At 42.1% G+C, this 20,000-nt stretch overlaps 2 protein-coding genes across 2 annotated transcripts in view; one reads left to right on the forward strand and one right to left on the reverse strand.

Moving 5' to 3' along the window:
- The window catches only part of LOC135220845 (probable endonuclease 4), a 333,180-nt gene that overhangs the window by 104,364 nt on the left and 208,816 nt on the right, over positions 1 to 20,000 (reverse strand). The window contains exon 5 of the mRNA XM_064258405.1: positions 14,151 to 14,304. Coding sequence (XP_064114475.1) covers positions 14,151 to 14,304 — 154 coding nt within the window. The remainder of the gene's footprint in view (positions 1 to 14,150; positions 14,305 to 20,000) is intronic.
- LOC135221487 (uncharacterized) overlaps positions 18,160 to 20,000 on the forward strand; it is a 2,105-nt gene continuing 264 nt past the window's right edge. The window contains exons 1-2 of the mRNA XM_064259230.1: positions 18,160 to 19,610; positions 19,953 to 20,000. The exon at positions 19,953 to 20,000 is cut by the window's right edge and continues 264 nt beyond it. Of these exons, the coding sequence (XP_064115300.1) occupies positions 18,593 to 19,610; positions 19,953 to 19,969 (1,035 nt within the window). The 5' untranslated portion in view covers positions 18,160 to 18,592 and the 3' untranslated portion in view covers positions 19,970 to 20,000. The remainder of the gene's footprint in view (positions 19,611 to 19,952) is intronic.

A 20,000-nucleotide genomic window follows, 5' to 3' on the forward strand; every position in this document is an offset into this window, starting at 1 on the left:
GTGTGAGGGCGGTCTACCGGTCTCAAACAAGCATATGCTCTAGGGATAGACGAGAAGTACGAATCTGTTAAATCAATGTTAAAGCCAAACTGAAATGTCTTCCTCAAGGCAGATTTAGTCGTAGTAATGGTACTAGCAGCTAGGCCTTTTTCGAACAGTTCTAAAAAATGAAATTGTCAGATTCGTAGTCATCTTTTGGACATCTGATTCTTTTAGAAAGATGGCTAGCTTCCTTACTGCCGACTCATACTGCCTGAGTGTTGATTCTCTTTTGTCTGACTCCACGAATAGGGTGTTTAGTGGGTCAATACTAGCATCCTTCTGTGCCGCAAACTTCATGAAGTCCATAAAGTTAGGGCATTCAGAATTCTTGAGGAAGCTGACACAGTCCGAGTTTGTACTATTTGAGTTTTGGGTTGGGAATCCGTCTGGGACGGAGTTTCAACTCTAGTAGAAGAGGAAACCAATTGCTCTTTGGCCAGTTGGGTGCTACCAATGCTATCTGTCCTCTGAAAGATCTGAGTTTGTGTAGAACTTTCAGCAAGAGGTTTATTGGCGGAAATAGGTAAATCTTCTGCCAATTGTTCCAGTCTATGGACATCGCATCTGTGGCGTGAGCCAGAGGATCCAGATTGGGAGCCACATAACACGGAAGTTTGTGATTGGACTCCGTGGTGAACAGTCTACCTGAAGGCCCGGGATTTGTTGGCAAATCCAATTGAATGATTTTGTGTCCAAGGACCACTCCGACTCCAGCGGATTTGCCCTGGACAGTGAGTCCACGATGACATTCCACACTCCTGCCAGGTGAGTGGCTGACAGGTGCCAATGATGTTTCATTGCCAACGAAAAGATTGCAATCATCACATGATTTATTAGGCTCAACTTGGAGACTCCTATGTTTATGCAATAAACTATCACTGCGCTGTCCGAGACTAGTCTGATATGAATGTTCCTGGCCGGAGCTAGTCGTTTCAGGGTCAGAAATATGGCCCTTGCCTTTAGTACATTGATGTGGAATGTTGTCGACCATGTTCCTTGAACCTTCTTGTACTGAGAGTAGGCCCCCATCCGCTCCGAGAGGCGTTTGTGTGGACTATCAGAGACGGCGGGGGAAATTGTAGTGGCACTGATTTGGAAAGACTCCGGACTTCGGTCCATGGGCGGAGTCTTTTCCTTAGTATTGGTGGAATCAAGGATATTTTGTTTCTGAACTTCTTGTTGGCTCTTTTCCGCCATACCCGATTGATATCCTTCAGTCTGGCTTTCAACAGAACATCTGATATTGAAGCAAACTGAAGTGAACCTAAGGTTCTCTCTTGGGTACGACGAGAAGCCAGTTTGTTCTTGAGGAGTTGTCTCGTAGCTTTCGCTATCTCTCTGCACTTCTTTGGCGGAAGAGATAGTTTGTGTGTGGTTAGGTCCAATTGTATTCCCAACCATTGAAAGCAAGATGCCGGAATGAGACGGGACTTTTCCTTGTTTATGGAAACCCAGGTATTCTAGGAATTTTATTACTTTGGCTGTTGCCTTGCGACATTCCTCGTCGTTGGTTGCCCAAATGAGCCAGTCGTCTAGGTAAGCTACTAACATCACCCCCCTTCTTAGTTTCTGCACTACTGTCTCTCCTAGTTTGGTGAATATTCTGGGCGCTATGTTGAGTCCAAATGGCATGACTCTGAACGAGTAAGCTTGTTTTCCTAGTTTGAAGCATAGGCATGGAGAGAAGTTTCTTGCTATCGGTACATGATAGTAACTGTAAGATCGATAGAGGTGGTGACGACCCCACGGGGAAGTAAGATCCGCACCTGCGAGACGGTTAGCATGCGGAACTTGTCGCATTGAATGTATGAGTTGAGACGGGACAAGTCCAGAATCACTCTTCTTTTGTCCGAGTCCTTCTTCAGTACACTGAACAAACATCCTTGAAATTTCAGGTGACTGACTTTCTTTATTGCCGTCTTTTGAAGAAGGTCTTTGGCATAGTCTAGAAGGTCTGTCGTTGGAATTTGATGGAAACTGACAAGTGGAGGAGGCCCTTTTATCCATCTCCACCCCAGACCTTTCGATACAATACTGTGGGTCCACGTACTGAAGGTCCAATGGTCCCGGGAGAGGTACAGTCTCCCGCCTACCTGCAGAGACTCATTGACTGGTTGAGGTCTTACTTCCTCTGCCTCCTCTGAAGCCTCTGCCTCTTGAGAGAACTCTAGAGCCAGCTCTCTGCCGGTAAGCACCTCTTGCTCTGCTACCCCTTGCGTGCATATTATAGCCTCGAAACGCCCCTTGTGTTTCAAAGGAGGCGTTGAAGGCTGGGGAAGTCACAAGGGCAGCCGAACTCGAGGGCTGAGTCGGTTGACTTTGCAGCAGAACAAACTGCTGTTGTGGTTGTGCCTTAGATGTCGAAGGATTACTCATTTGGGAGACAGGAACTGCCTGTACCACTGCTTGAGGCTGAGAGGTCTGGAGAGGCTGATACTTCCTAGGCCTCTTCCTACTTTTGGCTTGTGGTCCGGGGGTCTCGAACATCCTTTTGAAAGGAAGCCCCAGCAAACACGAAGGTTCTGATTAGCCCTAGCCGCCTCGCTGAGGACGCTGTTAACCATGTCCTCAGGAAAGAGGTTGGCTCCCCAGATCGATGCCTTTATGAGCTTGTTAGGCTCATGCCTGATGGAGGCATTAGCAAAGACATGCTTCCTGCAGGCTTGTCTAGCCACTATGAAATCATACAGGTCCGATTGATAAGCCTGCAGCAGCGACTTCGTCAGGACCCGGAATAGAGGCTCCTCTGCAAAGACAGAAGCTGTCAACTCTGCAGTGGTGACTGAGTTAATTGATCTGCTCAGCCTACATCTTGCTTCGAATTCCGCCTTTACCTTGGTATCCGGAATTCTGGGCAAACGTTCACTGAATTGTGTGGAGGCACACTCTGGGTCGAGTTTGCCCACTGTGAATGTTGCCGGAGCGCCAACCCAACACTCCAGATCTCCGGGAAAGAGCAAAAAGGTAGCCTCCGTCTCTTTTAGCTAAGGCATGGGTTTATCCTGCAGTGTCAATTCTGCAATCTTCGATGTGCAAGGTGTCGGGATGTTATCCTATGCTACGAACATGGTATAGCAACCTTTGTGAGGTGTCAACTTGGTGTTGACGCACTCCCATTCCGTAAGGTGCGGACCCATGCCGACTGAGCCTGATCTCTAGGGTAGATCATTGTCTCTTTCGGGACCTTGTTTACCCTGACCAATGCTTCCTCGGCTAGCTTGGTGTAGCCCGGGAAGAGGAATTGTAGGCCTGGCGGCCATTAAGGGTGGTGGGACATACTCAACCCGCCTAGCCCACCCTCTAAAACCTAGCCTAGGTCTGGTCGGATAGGCTAGGGTAGGACATCGTGAAGAACTCCCAACCTCATCAAATACAGCAATACAAGATTATAATCAAATAACTAAACTGGAAACATACATGCATGAGCACCGTGAATGAATGAGGAATCTTCAACTCTTAAAACTAAACTGGCGTACCGTTAGGCTAGCCTAGGACGCCTCAACCACAATACTCGCACATAACGTAGTATGAAGCATATCACCGTACACACGTTAGGTAACCAACTCGCTCCTGAGTGACTGATGATAATGAAAAAGGCCCTATAATAGGCTAATAACGTCAGGATCAAACCGTAAAAAACAAGGCTCTCAGTACTCGTCAGGAGCGAGACGGTAAAATATATGAAAACAGTAGCCTATACTGAGAAGTGCTAAACGGTGAACATAATTACACAACAAAATAAAATTCTGATATAACCACGCACGCGGCCAACCATGCATCCAAAATGGCTGACTCGGAAGAGGCGTCATGCCCGGCTCCCATGAACAAGAGTCTTAAAATAAGGGCAAAATATTGAATGCATCGTTGCCCAATCGTGCTCAAAATAAATAAATGGAATAGTCAACTTAGATGAAGAAGTTTCTTGGTGTAGGGAAGACATGATGCTCCGCAAAAACACTTCCTGGAAACAGCGAAAACGGTGCGTGTAAACACAAAGAGTGCTAGTTCAGGAATGAAGGTTCTTGGCAGAGGTAGTAGTAGAGAGCGAAAGGTAGAATTTGTAACGGCACCTCTCTAGAGGGGGATTTTGAGAGGGGAGAAATCTAATTGGCAAAGCTTCTGCGATAGTGGTTTCCACTCGCTCCTGTGCTATACTGACACCCTATGAGGGTGAGCGAGCTGGAGGTAGTAACTCTGGCATTCCATATGGCTTTTTTCTCTGGTATATTTAGCATTTATTTATACCTAGTAGAAATGAGTGCTATAAGGAACATTTCACGGGGCGACACGGGTTGAGCCCAGAAATAGAGTTATGGTGACATAACATACGTAACAGAGGTGCCATTACCTGGTTATCGGCACCATTAACTAAAACTCGGTGACATAAATTGCCGTTATCAGCACCCTGAATAGAACAAAACCCCCCTAGTAATCAAGGACTGCATGTACATCATCTAAGTGTATGCAGTGATGCACACATACAATCGGCAATAAAAATGAAGATACGGTTTTTATTAGCTTTCGTTCATCGAATTTCCCATTTATTTTTTGCTGAAAAGACATAATCTTGATAAATTTCATCTATAATGTGAAAATGCAATGCAAATTATAACATATAAGTTTAAACTGCACAACAAAAATGTTCAAATACTTAAAAACACAATATACAGTGGATCCCCATATTTGCAGGGGATGCATACCAGACCAGCGCGAATAATTAAAACCCGTGAATAGTTAAAACCCCCTCTAAAAATGCTTATAACTGTCTATCTTCAAAGTTCAGATACCAAATTTATACCTTAAATAACATCCTACTTCTAATATACCTTACATTACTATCTTATTACTGTAATAATCTTTGAGATTATTATTGTAATATATCATTTCAAAGTAATTTTAAACATTTTACCATTAAAAAACATATGTGTAAAGCTAATAACAAAGAGAGAGAGAGAGAGAGAGAGAGAGAGAGAGAGAGAGAGAGAGAGAGAGAGAGAGAGAGAGAGATAAAACTATTTAAGCTCATTCTTGGGCCAACCTGTCACTCCAGGGTGGTCCCCAGAATGAGCTTAACAAGTTTACAATTTGTATTAAAGATTTATTTAATTTGTATTAAATATTTTATAGGCATCTTGTTGTTTAGAATCATTAAAATTTTAAAATTAGTAAATAATTTATCATAAAATTGTAATTAGTCATGAAAATAAAATGAAAATACAGTCATTAGTGAATATTGCACTATGAAAAAATGTACAAATTAATGCAATTTCCCCTGCAGAAAAGTGAATACTGTAATGTGTTCCACAAAAATTTGCAACAAAATGAAACACAGAAATGTGAAACACACAAATATGGGGAACTGTAAAATACACCATGTACAAGCAGTTCCGGGTTTCTGGTGCAGGTTTCATTCGCACTCAGTGCCAATAACTGAAAAACATCAATAACTGGAACATCACAGTACAGGCAGTCCTCGGTTGTTGGTGGACTTTGTTAATGTCGATCCGGTTTTATGGCGGTATCTAGCACCATAAAATGAGTGGTTTATGGAGCCATAATGTGCATAGTTCTGGCACTGTAAGGGGTCAATAATAGTTATGGTGCCATAACATACCTAACAGAGGTGGCATTAAACGCTTATCGGTGCCATAAGTGCCATAAATCGCCAAGTTCAGTTAACGGCAGTTTTGGCTTATCAGCACCCTGCTGAGAACAGAGCCCCCCACCAACAGGGGACTGCCTGTAATTATGTATGATAATAAATAGCGCTGACGACGGTGTAAGTACTGATAAACCTCTTACTGACACCAATAAACTGCTTACTGGTGTCAAAAATGCCTTACCGATGCCAAAAATCTGGTTAATGATGTCATTAGCCAAGCGATATAAAACTGAAACACCATCAACCAATGCCACTAATGAGTAGAGACTACCATACATATATCCTTAGTCTCTGGGATCTGGTTATGTCTGGATAATATTACGCTTCAGGTGATATGAAATTGGATAATCAAGGGATAAATGTACAGTAGTTATAAAATAAATCATCCAAAGATTTGTCAGAGTGGTACAGTATCATACAAAACATATTTTCAAAGTACTTTGTTTTTCCTTGGCAACCAAACCAGGAAAAGGTTTCCTGGATGGCTATGTGAGGGGGACAGCAACTGCCAGGAACAATAATTAGCCTTAAAATGCCAACTCGGGTTTTTGCAACAAAGGAGACAATCCTCGATGCATCTTGTCTGACAGTTGAAAGCTGTACTCAATGTAATGAAGATTGAATGTGAAGCTTTCCACAGAAATATCAAAATAATAATGGTGAGAACTTCATGAGATAAAAGCTGTAATTATTAAAATCTTCAATACAATGGAGTAAAGTACTCCATAAAATTTATTTAACCTAAATGAAGATAAAATTCTAAGTTAAAATATTTTGGGTGATTTATCAGATAAAGGGAAATACATAATTAGGGAAAAGTAGGACATGCTTAGGAGAAAGTCATAGAAATGAAAAACGTACAGAATTTACAAATGGGAATAAATATGTGGCTATTTCCTCAAAATTATAATGCCAACATTTAGGGGAAATGAACCTTACTATCTATTTGAAGGAAAAATAATATTGTTATGATACAATAAAGTTTTATACATACTTACCTGGCAGATATATACATAGCTATTGACTCCGTCGCGCCGACAGAATTTCGAATTTCGCTCACACGCTACAGGTAGGTCAGGTGATCCACCGCGCCGCCGCTGGGTGGCAGGAATAGGAACCCATTCCCGTTTTCCATCAGATTTTTTCTACACCATCTGTCTCCTGAGGGGAGGCTGGGTGGGTAATTTAATTGCATATATCTCGCCAGGTAAGTATGTATTTAAAAACTTTCTTGATTGATTCAACAATATCATTTTTATACATTCAACTTACCTGTCAGATATATACATAGCTGATTCACACCATTGGAGGAGGGTAAAGACAGCTAATAACTGATTTAACAGGAAAACACAACAATCGTTGTAGGTATTAATAACATAAAAACCTTGTTTCCTACCTGTTTAGACTGAAGACTTCATGGTAATGCCCAGGAGTCTGCTTAGTCTCAAGAGCCTCAGCAAGATATTGATCTATTGCTAAGAGTTCTTGTAGGTCTGCCAAAGGGGTCTTATCCACTTACTTGGCCGATCCTATAAGGGCTATGTCAAAGGGTTTCAATCCACTTATATGACAAGAACCTTTTTTCTAAGGAGCACAATCCCGATCCTGATCACCTTAACCTAACCAAATGTTGTATCTAAGATTGCAAGATTGCAAACAACCAAAAAACTCAATCACAATATTTTACACCTAATTCTTTATGAAAAATAAATAAAAATAAATAAAAATAAAAATAAACAAATATAATTTCAATTTGTACTACCATCTGCTTGTAAGACCTATTCACATTCTCATACTGTCAAAAGCACCAAAAAAGCCGCCTGTGCTAGCCCAAGCACTCTTGTCAGCAGAAAATCCTGATACTGTCTTAAAAGGAGAGGTCCATGTACGAATTTAGACAATGTCTTTACTACTACTCCGTTTAAAAGGCACATTTCTAGTTCCTCACTAGCAAGGGCTATGGCCGCCTGTGCGACACCAAGCACTTTTACCAGTAGTAACACAAAAAACCGCCTCAAATAGTGGAGATCTCCGTAATCAAAGACCGTTTTTATCCAAGCCTATGCTGTAAGATAAACTCAAAGTCCTTACCTAAACAAGGCCATGGCCGCCATGTGCAACAACTAGCCGTCAGGTAAGAAAGTTAGAGCCCATCCCACCAGTATGGTATGGAAGTATTAGACTTTTCATAAAAGTTTAAGGATCGGTATGTGTCCTCAGTCCCAGCACTGTATCCGCAGACACAAAAGGACCTAGAGAGAAGCACTTGTCGTAGGTAATTTTAACATCTCTAAGATAGTGGGATGCAAATACCGAGTTGCATCTCCAATAGGTCGCATTAATAATGTCCTTCATGGACATTATCTTTTGGAATGATAATGATGTTGCCACTGCTCTTACCTCATGAGCTTTAACTCGTAATAATTTAAAGGAATCCTCTGCACAATCGCTATGACTTCCATAATCACACTTCTAATAAAATACGCTAGCGCATTCTTGTACATTGGTCTTTTCGTGTCCCGAACTGCGCACCATAGACTTTGTTTACATGCCTTCAACTCTTCTTTCTTTTAAGATAGAACCTAAGAGCTCTAACCGGGCATAAAGTTCTTTCAATTTCGTCTCCCATTAAGTTTGAAAGACTTTTCACCTCAAAACTCCTCGGCCATGGTTTCGAAGGGTTCTCATTTTTTGCCAAAAACAGAGTTTGAAAAGAACAGATGGCTGCGTCTTTCTTAAAACCCACCCGAGAATCTAGGGCATGGATTTCACTTATTCTCTTAGCCCGTCGCTAAGGCTATGAGAAAAACACACTTTCGTCCAATCCCTGAACGAGGCACGGTCAGGCGGTTCAAATTTTTCCGAATGTTAAGAACTTTGGAGCACAACATCCAGAATTCCAACTTGGCGGAGTTAGAGGATATAGATTTTGGACGTCTCGAACGATCTTTATGAGAAATCGTGCAAATCTCTATCCTCTGCCAAGTTTGTTTAAAGCCTCTATTTCTAAATACCGCTGAGAGCATACTTCGGTATCCCTTTATTGTAAGATACGGACAGATTGGATTCCTCTCTCAGGAATAACAGAAAATCTCTGCTATATTTGCGTCACAGAGGTATCGGAGGAGGCGACAGCTTATTCTTCCTACACCATCTTCTAAACACATCCCACTTCGATTGATAGACCCGGATAGTTGACGATCTCCGGCTCTAGCAATTGCTTTCGAAGCCTTGCTTGAAAAGCCTCTCGCTCTGACCAATCTTTCGATAGTCGAAAGGCAGTCAGAGCGAGATGCGGGCAGGTTTTGATGGAACCTCTTGAAGTGGGGTTGTCTGAGAAGATCTATCCTGTTTGGAAGAGATCTTGGGTAGTCTACTGTCCATTCCTGTACCTCTGTGAACCAATCTTGGGATGGCCAAAACGGGGCGATGAGAGTTAATCTCGTCCCTGTTGATGCTACGAACTTCTTCATCACTACTCCTAGCAACTTGAATGGAGGGAAAGCGTAAGCGTCGAGTCCCGACCACTCCAGTAGCATGGCATCCACCGCTATCGCTCTCGGGTCTTCTACTAAGGAGCAGAAGTTCTCTATCCTCTTGACAGGAACGTCGCAAACAAATCTATCTGCGGCCTTCCCACAGGTTCCACAGTCTTTGGCAGACTTGCTCGTGCAGAGTCCACTCCGTGGGGAGAACTTGTTTTGTCCTGCTGAGCCTGTCTTGCTCTGATATTTCTTTCCCCTTTCACAAATCTGGTCAGGAGGGTAATATTGTCTCCCTCCGTCCATGACAACAGATCCTTCGTTATCTCGAATAGGGAAAACGAGTGCGTCCCCCCCCCATGTTTTTTATATAAGCCACGCCGTGGTGTTGTCTGCGTTGACTTGAATCACTTGATTTCTTACTTCTGACTCGAAGAATTTTAATGCCAGAAACACTGCATATAGTTCTTTGGCATTTATATGCCAATCTCTTTGTTCTTTCTTCCATTTGCCAGAGACTTCTCTTGCCCCTAGAGTCGCTCCCCATCCCGTCTCTGAAGCGTCTGAGAACAAGATTTGGTTTGGGTTCCGAACCTCTAGGGACACTCCCTTGTTCTCTTTGAGTGGGAGCAGCCACCACTTTAGGTGTTTTCTTCACCTCTATTGTTACCGGAAAGTGTCCGACAGATGGCCCTTCTTCCAAGTCCAAGATCTCTTTAGGAAGAATTGTAGAGGCCTTAGATGAAGTCTTCCTAGGGATACAAATTGTTCCAGGGAAGAAAGAGTCCCTAGAAGGCTCAGCCACTCCCTGGCTGAACTCCTGTCTTTCTTTAGGAAGGATGTAACTTTCTGAATCCCCCGAAGAATCCTTTCTTGGGACGGAAAAACCCGAAAATCCCGAGAATTCATCTGAATCCCCAAATAGACTAAGTCCTGACTGGGGGTCATCTGCGATTTCTCGAGATTCACGAGAAGTCCTAATTCCTTTGTCAATTCTATGTTTTCTTCAGATCCTCAAACATGTTCCTGGGATTTTGCTCTTATCAGCCAATCGTCTAGTACAGAGAGACGCTTATGCCCCTTCCAGGTGTAGCATCTGGCTACGTTCCGCATCAGGTACGTAAATACCTGTGGAGCCGTGGAGAGGCTGAAGCACAAGGCCCTGAACTGGTAGACTTTCCCTTGAATCACAAACCTGAGATACTTCTTTGATGACGGGTGAATAGGAACGTGGAAATATGCATCCTGCAGGTCTAGAGAGACCATCCAGTCTCCTCTTCGCAGGGCTGAAAGTACCGAGGCAGAAGTCTCCATCGAGAACTTTTTCTTTTCCACATATTTGTTCAGAATGCTCACGTCCAAGACTGGCCTCCATCCCCCGGATGCCTTTGGAACTAAAAACAGGCGGTTGTAAAACCCCGGAGAGGAAGGATCCTGAACCTCTTCTATTGCCTCTTTGTCCTTCATTCCTATCACCATCTGGAGAAGTGTCTCCCTCAGAACAGGGTCCTTGTACTTCGCCGACAGTTCCTTTGGGGAATTCGACAAAGGTGGTCTGTCCTGAAAAGGTATAATGTAACCTTTCCCCAAGACTGCTAGCGTCCAAGGATCGGCTTTCCTTATCTTCCATGCCCCTACGAAGTTTAGGAGCCTGGCCCCTACAGATGTTTGGAGGACCTCGCTGCTACTTTGATTTCTTGAAAGATCTAAAGGAGGACCTTCCTCGCTTTTCTGCTGTCTTCCTTTTCGTTGGAGGACGAGAGGTGGAACCTCTCCGAAAGGGCACTACCGGAGTACGAGTAGTCTTCTTCGCTACTGGTACTGTTGGTCTTGATTTCTTGGAGGATTGTACTAATAACGTCTTGGGTTGCCTTTTCAGCAAGAGACTTTGAAATCTCCTTCACGAAGTGCGAAGGGAAAAGGTGATCCGAGAGAGGAGCGTATAAAAGGGCTGACCTTTGTGAAGGAGAAACTACTTTGGTTAGAAATGAACCAAATAATGATCTCTTCTTCACTACTCCTGCTCCAAATAGAGATGACAATTCTCCCGAACCATCCTGAACCACCTTATCCATACAGGATAAAATGCAATGCAAAACTTCAGGTTCTAAAACATCTGGTTCATTGCCTTCTTGGCCAGCACTCCAAGGGACCAATCCAAGAAGTTAAAAACTTCTAGTACATGGAAAAGTCCCTTGAGGTGCTGATCCAATTCTGACATGTCCAATATGCTTTAGCTGTATTCAAAGCATGTCTTCTCGATGCTTCAACCAAGCTTGAAAAATCCGTCTCCGCGGAAGATGGAAGCATAAGCCCCATCGCTTCCTCTGTCCTGTACCATATTCCCCTCCTACCTCCGAGCTTATATGGAGGAGTGCAAAAAACTGTCTTCTGAGCTTCCTTCTTCAAACCTTCACTTCATCCTTAATTTTAAAGATTTGAAAATAGCCTTCTTCATTGGATATGGCTGGTTTCATTTTTAAATACCAGAAACGATTTAGGAACCTCGTACTGGAGAACAGAGATCTCGGGGAAGGAGGAGCTGCAGGGTTAGAGAGTCTCCAAATTCTTGCAGGAGAAGAGGAGGCTAACACTTTTGTAGTTAGATACCCCCTCATTGTTCGGGGTTTCTTCCTCCGACACTTCATCCAACTCCATCCTAGAAGGAGAGCGAGCTCTTTTATTAGAATCTTTGTCCGTAGACCTATTCCCTATAGGAGAAATACTCCTAGAAGGAGAGAGACTGACAGATCTAGAAGTTCTCCCTTTCTTATCCACCAAACATCCTGAGACATGGAGGTTGAAACCGTTTAACCTTCGATGTACCAGGTTGCTTCCTTGCATTAGGGTTTCTACTTGTAGGAGACTCGCTATCCGAAGACATTACATGAAAAGATCTTCTATTACCCCTTATAACTTCTCGCTCTTGCCGCTCTTCTGATCAGCTGGCGCCTTGCGCCTGACTGGCGCTTCGCGCTTGTTGAATCTTCTCGCGCGGTTGGCGCCTCACGCTCGGCTAGCGCTTCGCGCCTCGCTGGCTCCTCTTGCGCGGCTGGCGCCTCGCGCTCGACTCGCGCTTCACGCCTGGTTGGCGCTTCGCGGCCGTCTATCGCGTCGCGTCTGGCTGGCGCTTCGCGCCTGTATGTCTCTTCGCAGCCGCCTGGCGCTTCGCGCCTGGCTGGCGCTTCGCGCCTGGCTGGCGCTTCTCGCCTGGTTGGCGCTTCTCGGCAGTCTGGCGCATCGCGCCTGGCTGGCGCTTCTCGTCTGGCTGGCGCTACGCTCCTGGATGGTGCCTCGCGCCTGATTGTCTTTTCCTGCTTGTAGGAATTCTCACGCGCGGCTGGCTCCTCGCGCCTGGCCAGCTTCTCGCGCCTAGTCGTCTCCTGCGATATCGGATAGCGCCTGGTTGCCGCGTCGCGCCTGATTGGCGCCTCGTGCTTACGTGTTAGTTCTTTGCGGCTGACTGGCGTTCCGCGCCTGGCTGGCGCTTCGCGCTCGGCTGGCGCTTCACGCCTGGCTGGCGCCTCGCGCCCCGAACTCGCAGGTCTGTGAAAAATAGACCCTTCATCCGAAGAAGAATCTTCTTTTCTGGGAGGTTGATAGTAAGGGTTTTTTTACTTCTTCACAGGAAGATTAACATCCTTTCTTCTTGGAGGATCTCTCGAAAGAACCCCGACTAGAGAAGCAATAGACTCTTGCATATCCTTTAATATCTTCGTCGTTTCTTCTCTCTGGTCTAAACGAGAGGAAGGAGAGCCTTCTTTCTCCATTCCCCACGACTTAGCGGGAGAAGCCAAAACCTTTGCTTTCTTAATCTCTGTCGGGGAGTCCTCCGAAAAACGTTCCGGACTCGAGTTTATGCCCGATTCTTCCCAGATCCTCTTCAAGGGACGAGAACAATCCGCTGATCTCCATCCTCTTTTAGAGGAATTCTCCGATGACGAAAAACATTCACGTAGAACGCTTTTTCTAATGCGTTCTCTGGCAGTCTGTGACGTTACAGATTCTGCCGAAGAGACGTCTGACTGGTGGGGATCCTCCATAACCTCCGTAAGGCTTTCGACATTCCTTCTCCTCTGGGCTTGGGAGCTTGAAAGAGGTCTAGGCCTGGGAGCGTTGTGAAGCCAATCAGACGCCTCCTCAACTTCACTGGGGAAATTCACATCACTTTCCACAGCACTACTTTGCTTACCTTCTTAGGCAGCCATTTTACGCTCCATTTTCATAAGCGCAGCTTTAAGGCTTGCTATCTCCGAAGCAGAGTCCGTAGGATCTGCATTCGGAGAAGAACTGAAATATTACAAGGAGCGTTCATAATGTTAGAGGAGGGTACAATATTACTCACCACACTTGAAGATTGAGAGCTAGGCTTGGTTTTGGAAGATGACTTCCTTAACCGGTCTTTCTCTAATTTCCTTAAATAAGAAGTTAGAGACTTCCACCCTTCAGCACTCAAACTCTCACATTCATGACAAGTGTTATCCATCGAGCATTCATATTTCCTGCATATTTTACATACAGTGTGAGGATCAACCGAAGCTTTCGGCATTCTCACCTTGCACCCTTCATTCACACACATTCTCACCACACTTCCAGAATCAGACATCATGATGAAAATTCCAAGCCAAAATCCAAATAACGATCCACAAAAGCGTATGCCAGTACAACGATCCAAATACGTCACCAAAGGGTCCAAAACGATGATCAATTGTATCCAAAAACGAAATCCAGCCGGAGATACCAACAACGATGTTGCCAGTATGGCCAACAGAAAAAATCTGATAGAAAACGGGAATGGGTTCCTATTCCTGCCACCCAGCGGCGGCGCGGTGGATCACCTGACCTACCTGTAGCGTGTGTGCGAAATTCGAAATTCTGTCGGCGCGACGGAGTCAACAGCTATGTATATATCTGACAGGTAAGTTGAATGTATAAAATTAAGGAATTACATTCTTCTTACTTACCAGGATGAAAATTGAAATGAGGTATCCCCAATTTCTCACAACGGCCAATTTCCTCCAAGAGCATAGCACGGCTTTTAATCAATGTTTCTGGGACGGGACAACCAAGATTCATTAAATAAGATCCATGTGGGAGAATTAAATGTGGTGGCAGATCCTGAAATAAGAGAATACTGTAATCACTTGAAATGCTTTATATAATCACATTAAAAATTCTTGTAGTAACTTGTATTTTTCCTATGATACATACATAGCAAATTTTAAAAGTAAATAGTATTTTCCTTAACATTCACACTAGCACATTCTTTCCATAGGGACTTAGCGCACAAATGAGAGCTGGAATGATCACTCAAACTTATTGACAAGAGAAGCCCTACCCACCTGTCAGTCTGCATTCCATTTTGCCTTCCAGCTGCGTCCCTGAGTGACGGGTGGCTGAGGTGGGCCATTCATATAAAGAATTTTGGGTTTATATGTAGAGAAAATTTGCTATGTTTGATCCTACAGAAATACAAACCTTTGCTTTTTACACAAGAGGCTTACCCTTCGGTAGGAGGAATCTTGGTACTCTGAACCAACTGGTTAGTTAACCCGACCTGGAGTGTTACCTTCTTGGTTATTTCTTATTGCTGTAAATATAATATGGGATGTAGCAGTTGCTAGACTTCTGGGCCATGAAGTAAAAGGTTCGTACACCATTATTCAATCATATTGTAAAAACCTATATGAAAGTGTTGAGAGAAAATCAAACTGGTAAATATAATCAACAAGTTTGCTTTACTGTTTGACCTCCTCTCCCTTTTCCAAGAGAAGAGAGGAACTTGGATCCCTTCATTGCAAATGGAAAGACTGTGTGCGGTGCATAGTCAGTTGGCTAACATATACTCACGTCTGTCTAGCTTGTATACAGAATGGAACTCTGACTTTCTGTTTACCGGAGAGGAAGGAAGAAAGAAAGAGAGGGAGGAGAATCAGTGACTCCTATTCTGTCTCCTACCAACTGGATACCAAGACAAGGTGCTACTTGTCCTAAATGGAGCTGGGATCACTAGCCAACCCATTCAGCAGCCACCACTGGTCTGTGGACAGTGTGTGCCAGGCCAGTAGGCAACATTCCGCAGTTGATCATAGTGATCATACCTGATCACCTCTCCCCATGTAATACAGTAAGGCCCCCCCTATTCCCACTCACGGATTTGCGGATTTCCCTCTGGACCATATCTACCCATTATTTGCAGGGAATTCGCCTATTGGCGGGGTTTTCCGATGATAAATAATCACTAATTAGTGTATTTTGATGTTATTTTCATGCCTAAATACATTTTTATGATACAAAAATAATTTACCAATTTTCAAATATTAATATTGATCAATACTGTATTAGTAAGTTTAATACGATTAAATATCACATAATAACAATAATAATTCTCTCTCTCTCTCTCTTACAGAGATGCATGTTTTTTGTATGATAAATATTAATTGTCAAAATTAATATTAATGTAAAGAGCAATCAATTCATTGAAGAAAATACTACAGTGAATTAGTAAGATTTTAGTTTATAAATTTAAAAATGTATGTAAGAATGAAGGAAATCCCAGTCTTCAAGCATCTTTCTTTCAAACTCCAGGTCCAAGCTGAGGCCCAACAGCTGTCAAATATATCAAGTAATGTGACAAGAGGGGAGGGAGAGTGAATAATACTTAGGAAGCAGACCCTCTCTCAAGCATACTTTATTAAAAGTAATGGCTACTTCAGCAGCGTTACACTTGTAGAGATTCTTCTCCATTTTCCAAATAGCAGCTTTTTCCGTGCTACTTAGACAGGATAGTAAAGCGCCTATGGAGGTCATGATCAAATACAGAGTCAAAATTGGTGTATATATTTGAATATTACAGATAAACTATGATACCATAGTTATCCAAGTCATTAACGATATATTATATATATATATATATATATATATATATATATATATATATATATATATATATATATTGTGACGAGCTGTCACATTAAATATTGTAAATAAAAAAAAGAATTATTAAAAATACAGTTTTGTATTTTCTGTAAACATTCTTGTAAATTGTTCTGTTCGTATTTAAGCACTTTCTGTTCCTGTTTAAATGCTCCTTGGACACTCTCTAGTCCAGTACTTTAAAAAGTTTACATTTGTTCTGAAAATAATGTAACAGATGAGAGAATCACAGCTGTTCATACAGTCAACAGCTGCTTGCTATTTTATATTGGTGCTTAATTGTGGTGTAAAAGTGATTGATTATTATATATTAGTGGGTGCATTATAGTTTTTGTATTAAAGTTAAATATTTCTCGAGTGTTTCCTTATTCTTGTGCCTGGATCTTGGGTGTTTTGGGTTATTAGATTATTTATTAAGTGGATATTAAGTCTAAGTAAAGTTAAGTTTAAAGTGAACATAATTCAGTGATAAACTACAACAGACATCTTTTGTTTTGGTGGTAATTTTTTTTTTATTATTGCCCGCTGACTTGTATTATAACAAGGCCATTACATCGTTACCATACCACCTGGTAAAGAATATACTTGCAGTGGTGACAATATTTGGGGGCCTGTCCGGGATTCATATTTATTCATGTGACCGTAATTCTTTATGTGACTTCGTGTTTCATGCGACTCATGTGATTTCATGTGTTTCATGTGACGTATGTGATTCTTGTTATTCAGTGATCTAAGTCACATAGTTGATGTGTATCATGTGATTTATGTGATTCATGTGATTTTAGAGATAAGTGTCTGTTGCAGTAAATAAGCTTAAGTATTAAATTTTTACACAGATCCAGACGGGCACAATAGTAAGTTGCACTGTTACGAATAGTAAGTGATTCTCTCCACGCATATCCGGTATCGATGATTTGGAGGTATAGTTGGTAGCTTAATGTTAATCGACTGGGACCTGTGTTAATTCACTATCGATAGTGCCCACCCCTTTTCATGAACCACCCTTTTAAGATTCTTCCCAAGCCATTAGACTTCTTCCGACAAACACTTGCGTTAATCCGGATACCATGTCGATGAGCTAACCTGAATCTTCTTTAATCATAACCATTGAACTAGTTCATTCCTTAGTTAAGACCATTCCGTTGGTCATTTCATTACTTGATTTTGGTTCGTTTTGCGCGCATTAACATGTTCGGACCGATATCGCAATCTTATTCCTCTTAATTGCGGGATTCTCTTTATCACTTGTCAATATTGATAAGTAGTTAAATTTCTAATTTCACTTTTGAATTACCAGTAATGCTCTCATCTGGTTTAAATTATCATTCAGTCCTTCGAAATTTAACTTGGTTATTATTAGCAGTTGCTTAAGACTTATTAAATAGCAATTATTTTTGTTAAGGTAACTAGCTTATTTTTAAGTAAGTTTCACGATTTTGTGTGCCATCCTAACTAAATTCTTTGCTAAACATGTTCAATTTAGAGCAATTCTTGCTGAACCCGAAAGATGAACTACCAAGATTACATCTTGCAAAGAAAGCGGAACTCTCGACTATCACCCAGAAATGGCAAATACCTTCAGAGTCCTCCTATGTCAAAGCTAGATTGATAAGTGACATCCTCCAATCTCTAATTGCAAAGAATGTAGTTAAAGAGAGCGACGAAGAAGTAGAAGAACTACGTTACCTGACCGGTGCGGTTGCTACCAGTAAAGAAGATCCAGAAGTAACCAAGGTGAAACTACAATTGGAATTGGAGAAAATGAAGATACTCAATGCACGAGAAGAAGAAGAAAGGCAAATAAGAAAAGATGAAAGAAAACTAAGATTAGCTCAGGAAGAGGAAGCAAGAAGACGAGAAGCTGCATTACAGGAAGTAGAACTCCAACAGAAATTAGCGGAAATAGAATTGTTTTTTTTTTTGTCGAAAACAAGAGAAACTGCTAACATACAACTTAAAACCAAGGAAGAAGAACGCAATCTTCCTGAAAAGTTCGACTTCAACAAAGCAAAAAAACTCATTCCTACATTTGATGAAAAAGAACCAGAAGTATTCTTCGACACTTTCGAGGATACAGCTACCTCGCTCGAGTGGCCGGCAGAACACTGGGTAATGCTCATTAGAAACGGTTTCAAAGGTAAGGCAGCTTATGTTTCCTCGCAAATGATTACTGTTAAGGATTATCAGATCCTTAAGAAAGCTATTCTAGACGCTTATTCAATCACAATAGAAGGATATCGTCAAAGTTTCCGCAATTCACAAAAATCTCCAACCCAGACATTTGTGGAATTTTGTGATACTAAAGTTAGACAATTTCAAAAGTGGATTGACAAAGCTGGAATTAAAGAATTTGAGTCACTTAAAAGTCTGGTAATCATGGAAGAGTTTCTTAGAAAAGTGCCATTTAACATTGCTAACTATATTTTAGATAAGGAGGAAACTGATCTCATGAAAGCAGCTAGTCTGGCAGATGACTATTTTCTGCGCCATAAATCATATAAACCTGCCCATAATAAAACTACCTTTTTTTTCAGACAGATTTTGTACTTACTGTAAGCAGGTAGGATATCCCATTGAAAAGTGCCCAGATCCTCAGTGTAGAAAGTCTGAAGTCAAAGAACATAAGCCTGGTAAAAAACAGGATTCCAAGAAAACGATGCATGTGACCGTCCCTACTCCGGATTTAGATTCCTTCAAACCTTACACATGCCAAGGTTCAGTAAATGGGAAACCTGTCGTTTGTCTTCGTGATACAGGATCGTCTCAAACTATTATCAACCTACCACCACAGGAGCTGACAATGAAGCAAGAATATGTTGCTGTAACGGACTTGACATCGACCAAGACTCTACCCTTGGCTGAGGTAACACTTCAGTGCCCCTACTACACAGGTAAAGCTTCTGTTGCTGTGTCTAATAAACCCTTGCCACATCCATCAATACAGGTACTAATAGGTAATGACCTTGCAGGGGCCAATGCTTTGAATTTAGTAGTAACAGATCCAGATGTCATTCTGAAACAAAAACTTAAAGTAAATGAAAATAAAATTGTTCAATCTGTATCAAAAGTTCCAAAGAAAAATAAAACTCTTGAAACATCTAAAGTAGAGAAGGCTTTGGAATTAGTAAATTTAAGCAAAGTAAAGTTTCAGCAGTTACAGAGTAATGATCCTAGCCTTACGACATACTGGAAAAGAGTAGAAAATCCATCAGATAACCCCAAGACTCCTTATTTTTATACTGATCACGGCTTACTCTTCAGGCATTTTAGATCTTCCAAAGCACCAGTAACTTCCACGTGGCATGACTGTCACCAGCTTGTCTTACCAGCAACCCTTGTACCACCACTTCTAGATTTGGCTCACACCTCTGAATCCCATCTAGGAGTTAATAAAACCTATCACAGAGTTTCACAGGACTTCTTCTGGCCAGGTATAAAGAAAGATATTAAGGAGTACATAATGTCCTGTCATCAATGCCAGGTCACAGGTAGGCCCAACGAGAGTATTATTCGTGCACCTTTGCAGCCCATCTCGGTACCAAAACAACCTTTTGAGAAAATAATTATTGACTGTGTAGGACCTATGCCTAAAACTCGGAAAGGTAACGAGTACTTGCTAGCTATCTTGTGTCCTACAACTAGATATCCCATTGCAATGCCTATTAAGAACATTAATGCCAAAACAATCATTGGTCAGCTTGTTAAGGTGTTCACAACCTTTGGATTTCCTAAGATGTGACAGAGGTACTAATTTTACCAGTAAGCTATTCAAACAAAGTATGCAAGAGTTTAATATTCACAATGTCTATGCTTCGGCATATCATCCACAGACAAATGGAGCTCTTGAAAGGGTACACCAGACCATAAAAAATCTTCTA

This window comes from Macrobrachium nipponense, chromosome 2, assembly GCF_015104395.2.
Source record: "Macrobrachium nipponense isolate FS-2020 chromosome 2, ASM1510439v2, whole genome shotgun sequence".
Classification (NCBI taxonomy): Eukaryota; Metazoa; Arthropoda; class Malacostraca; order Decapoda; family Palaemonidae; genus Macrobrachium; species Macrobrachium nipponense.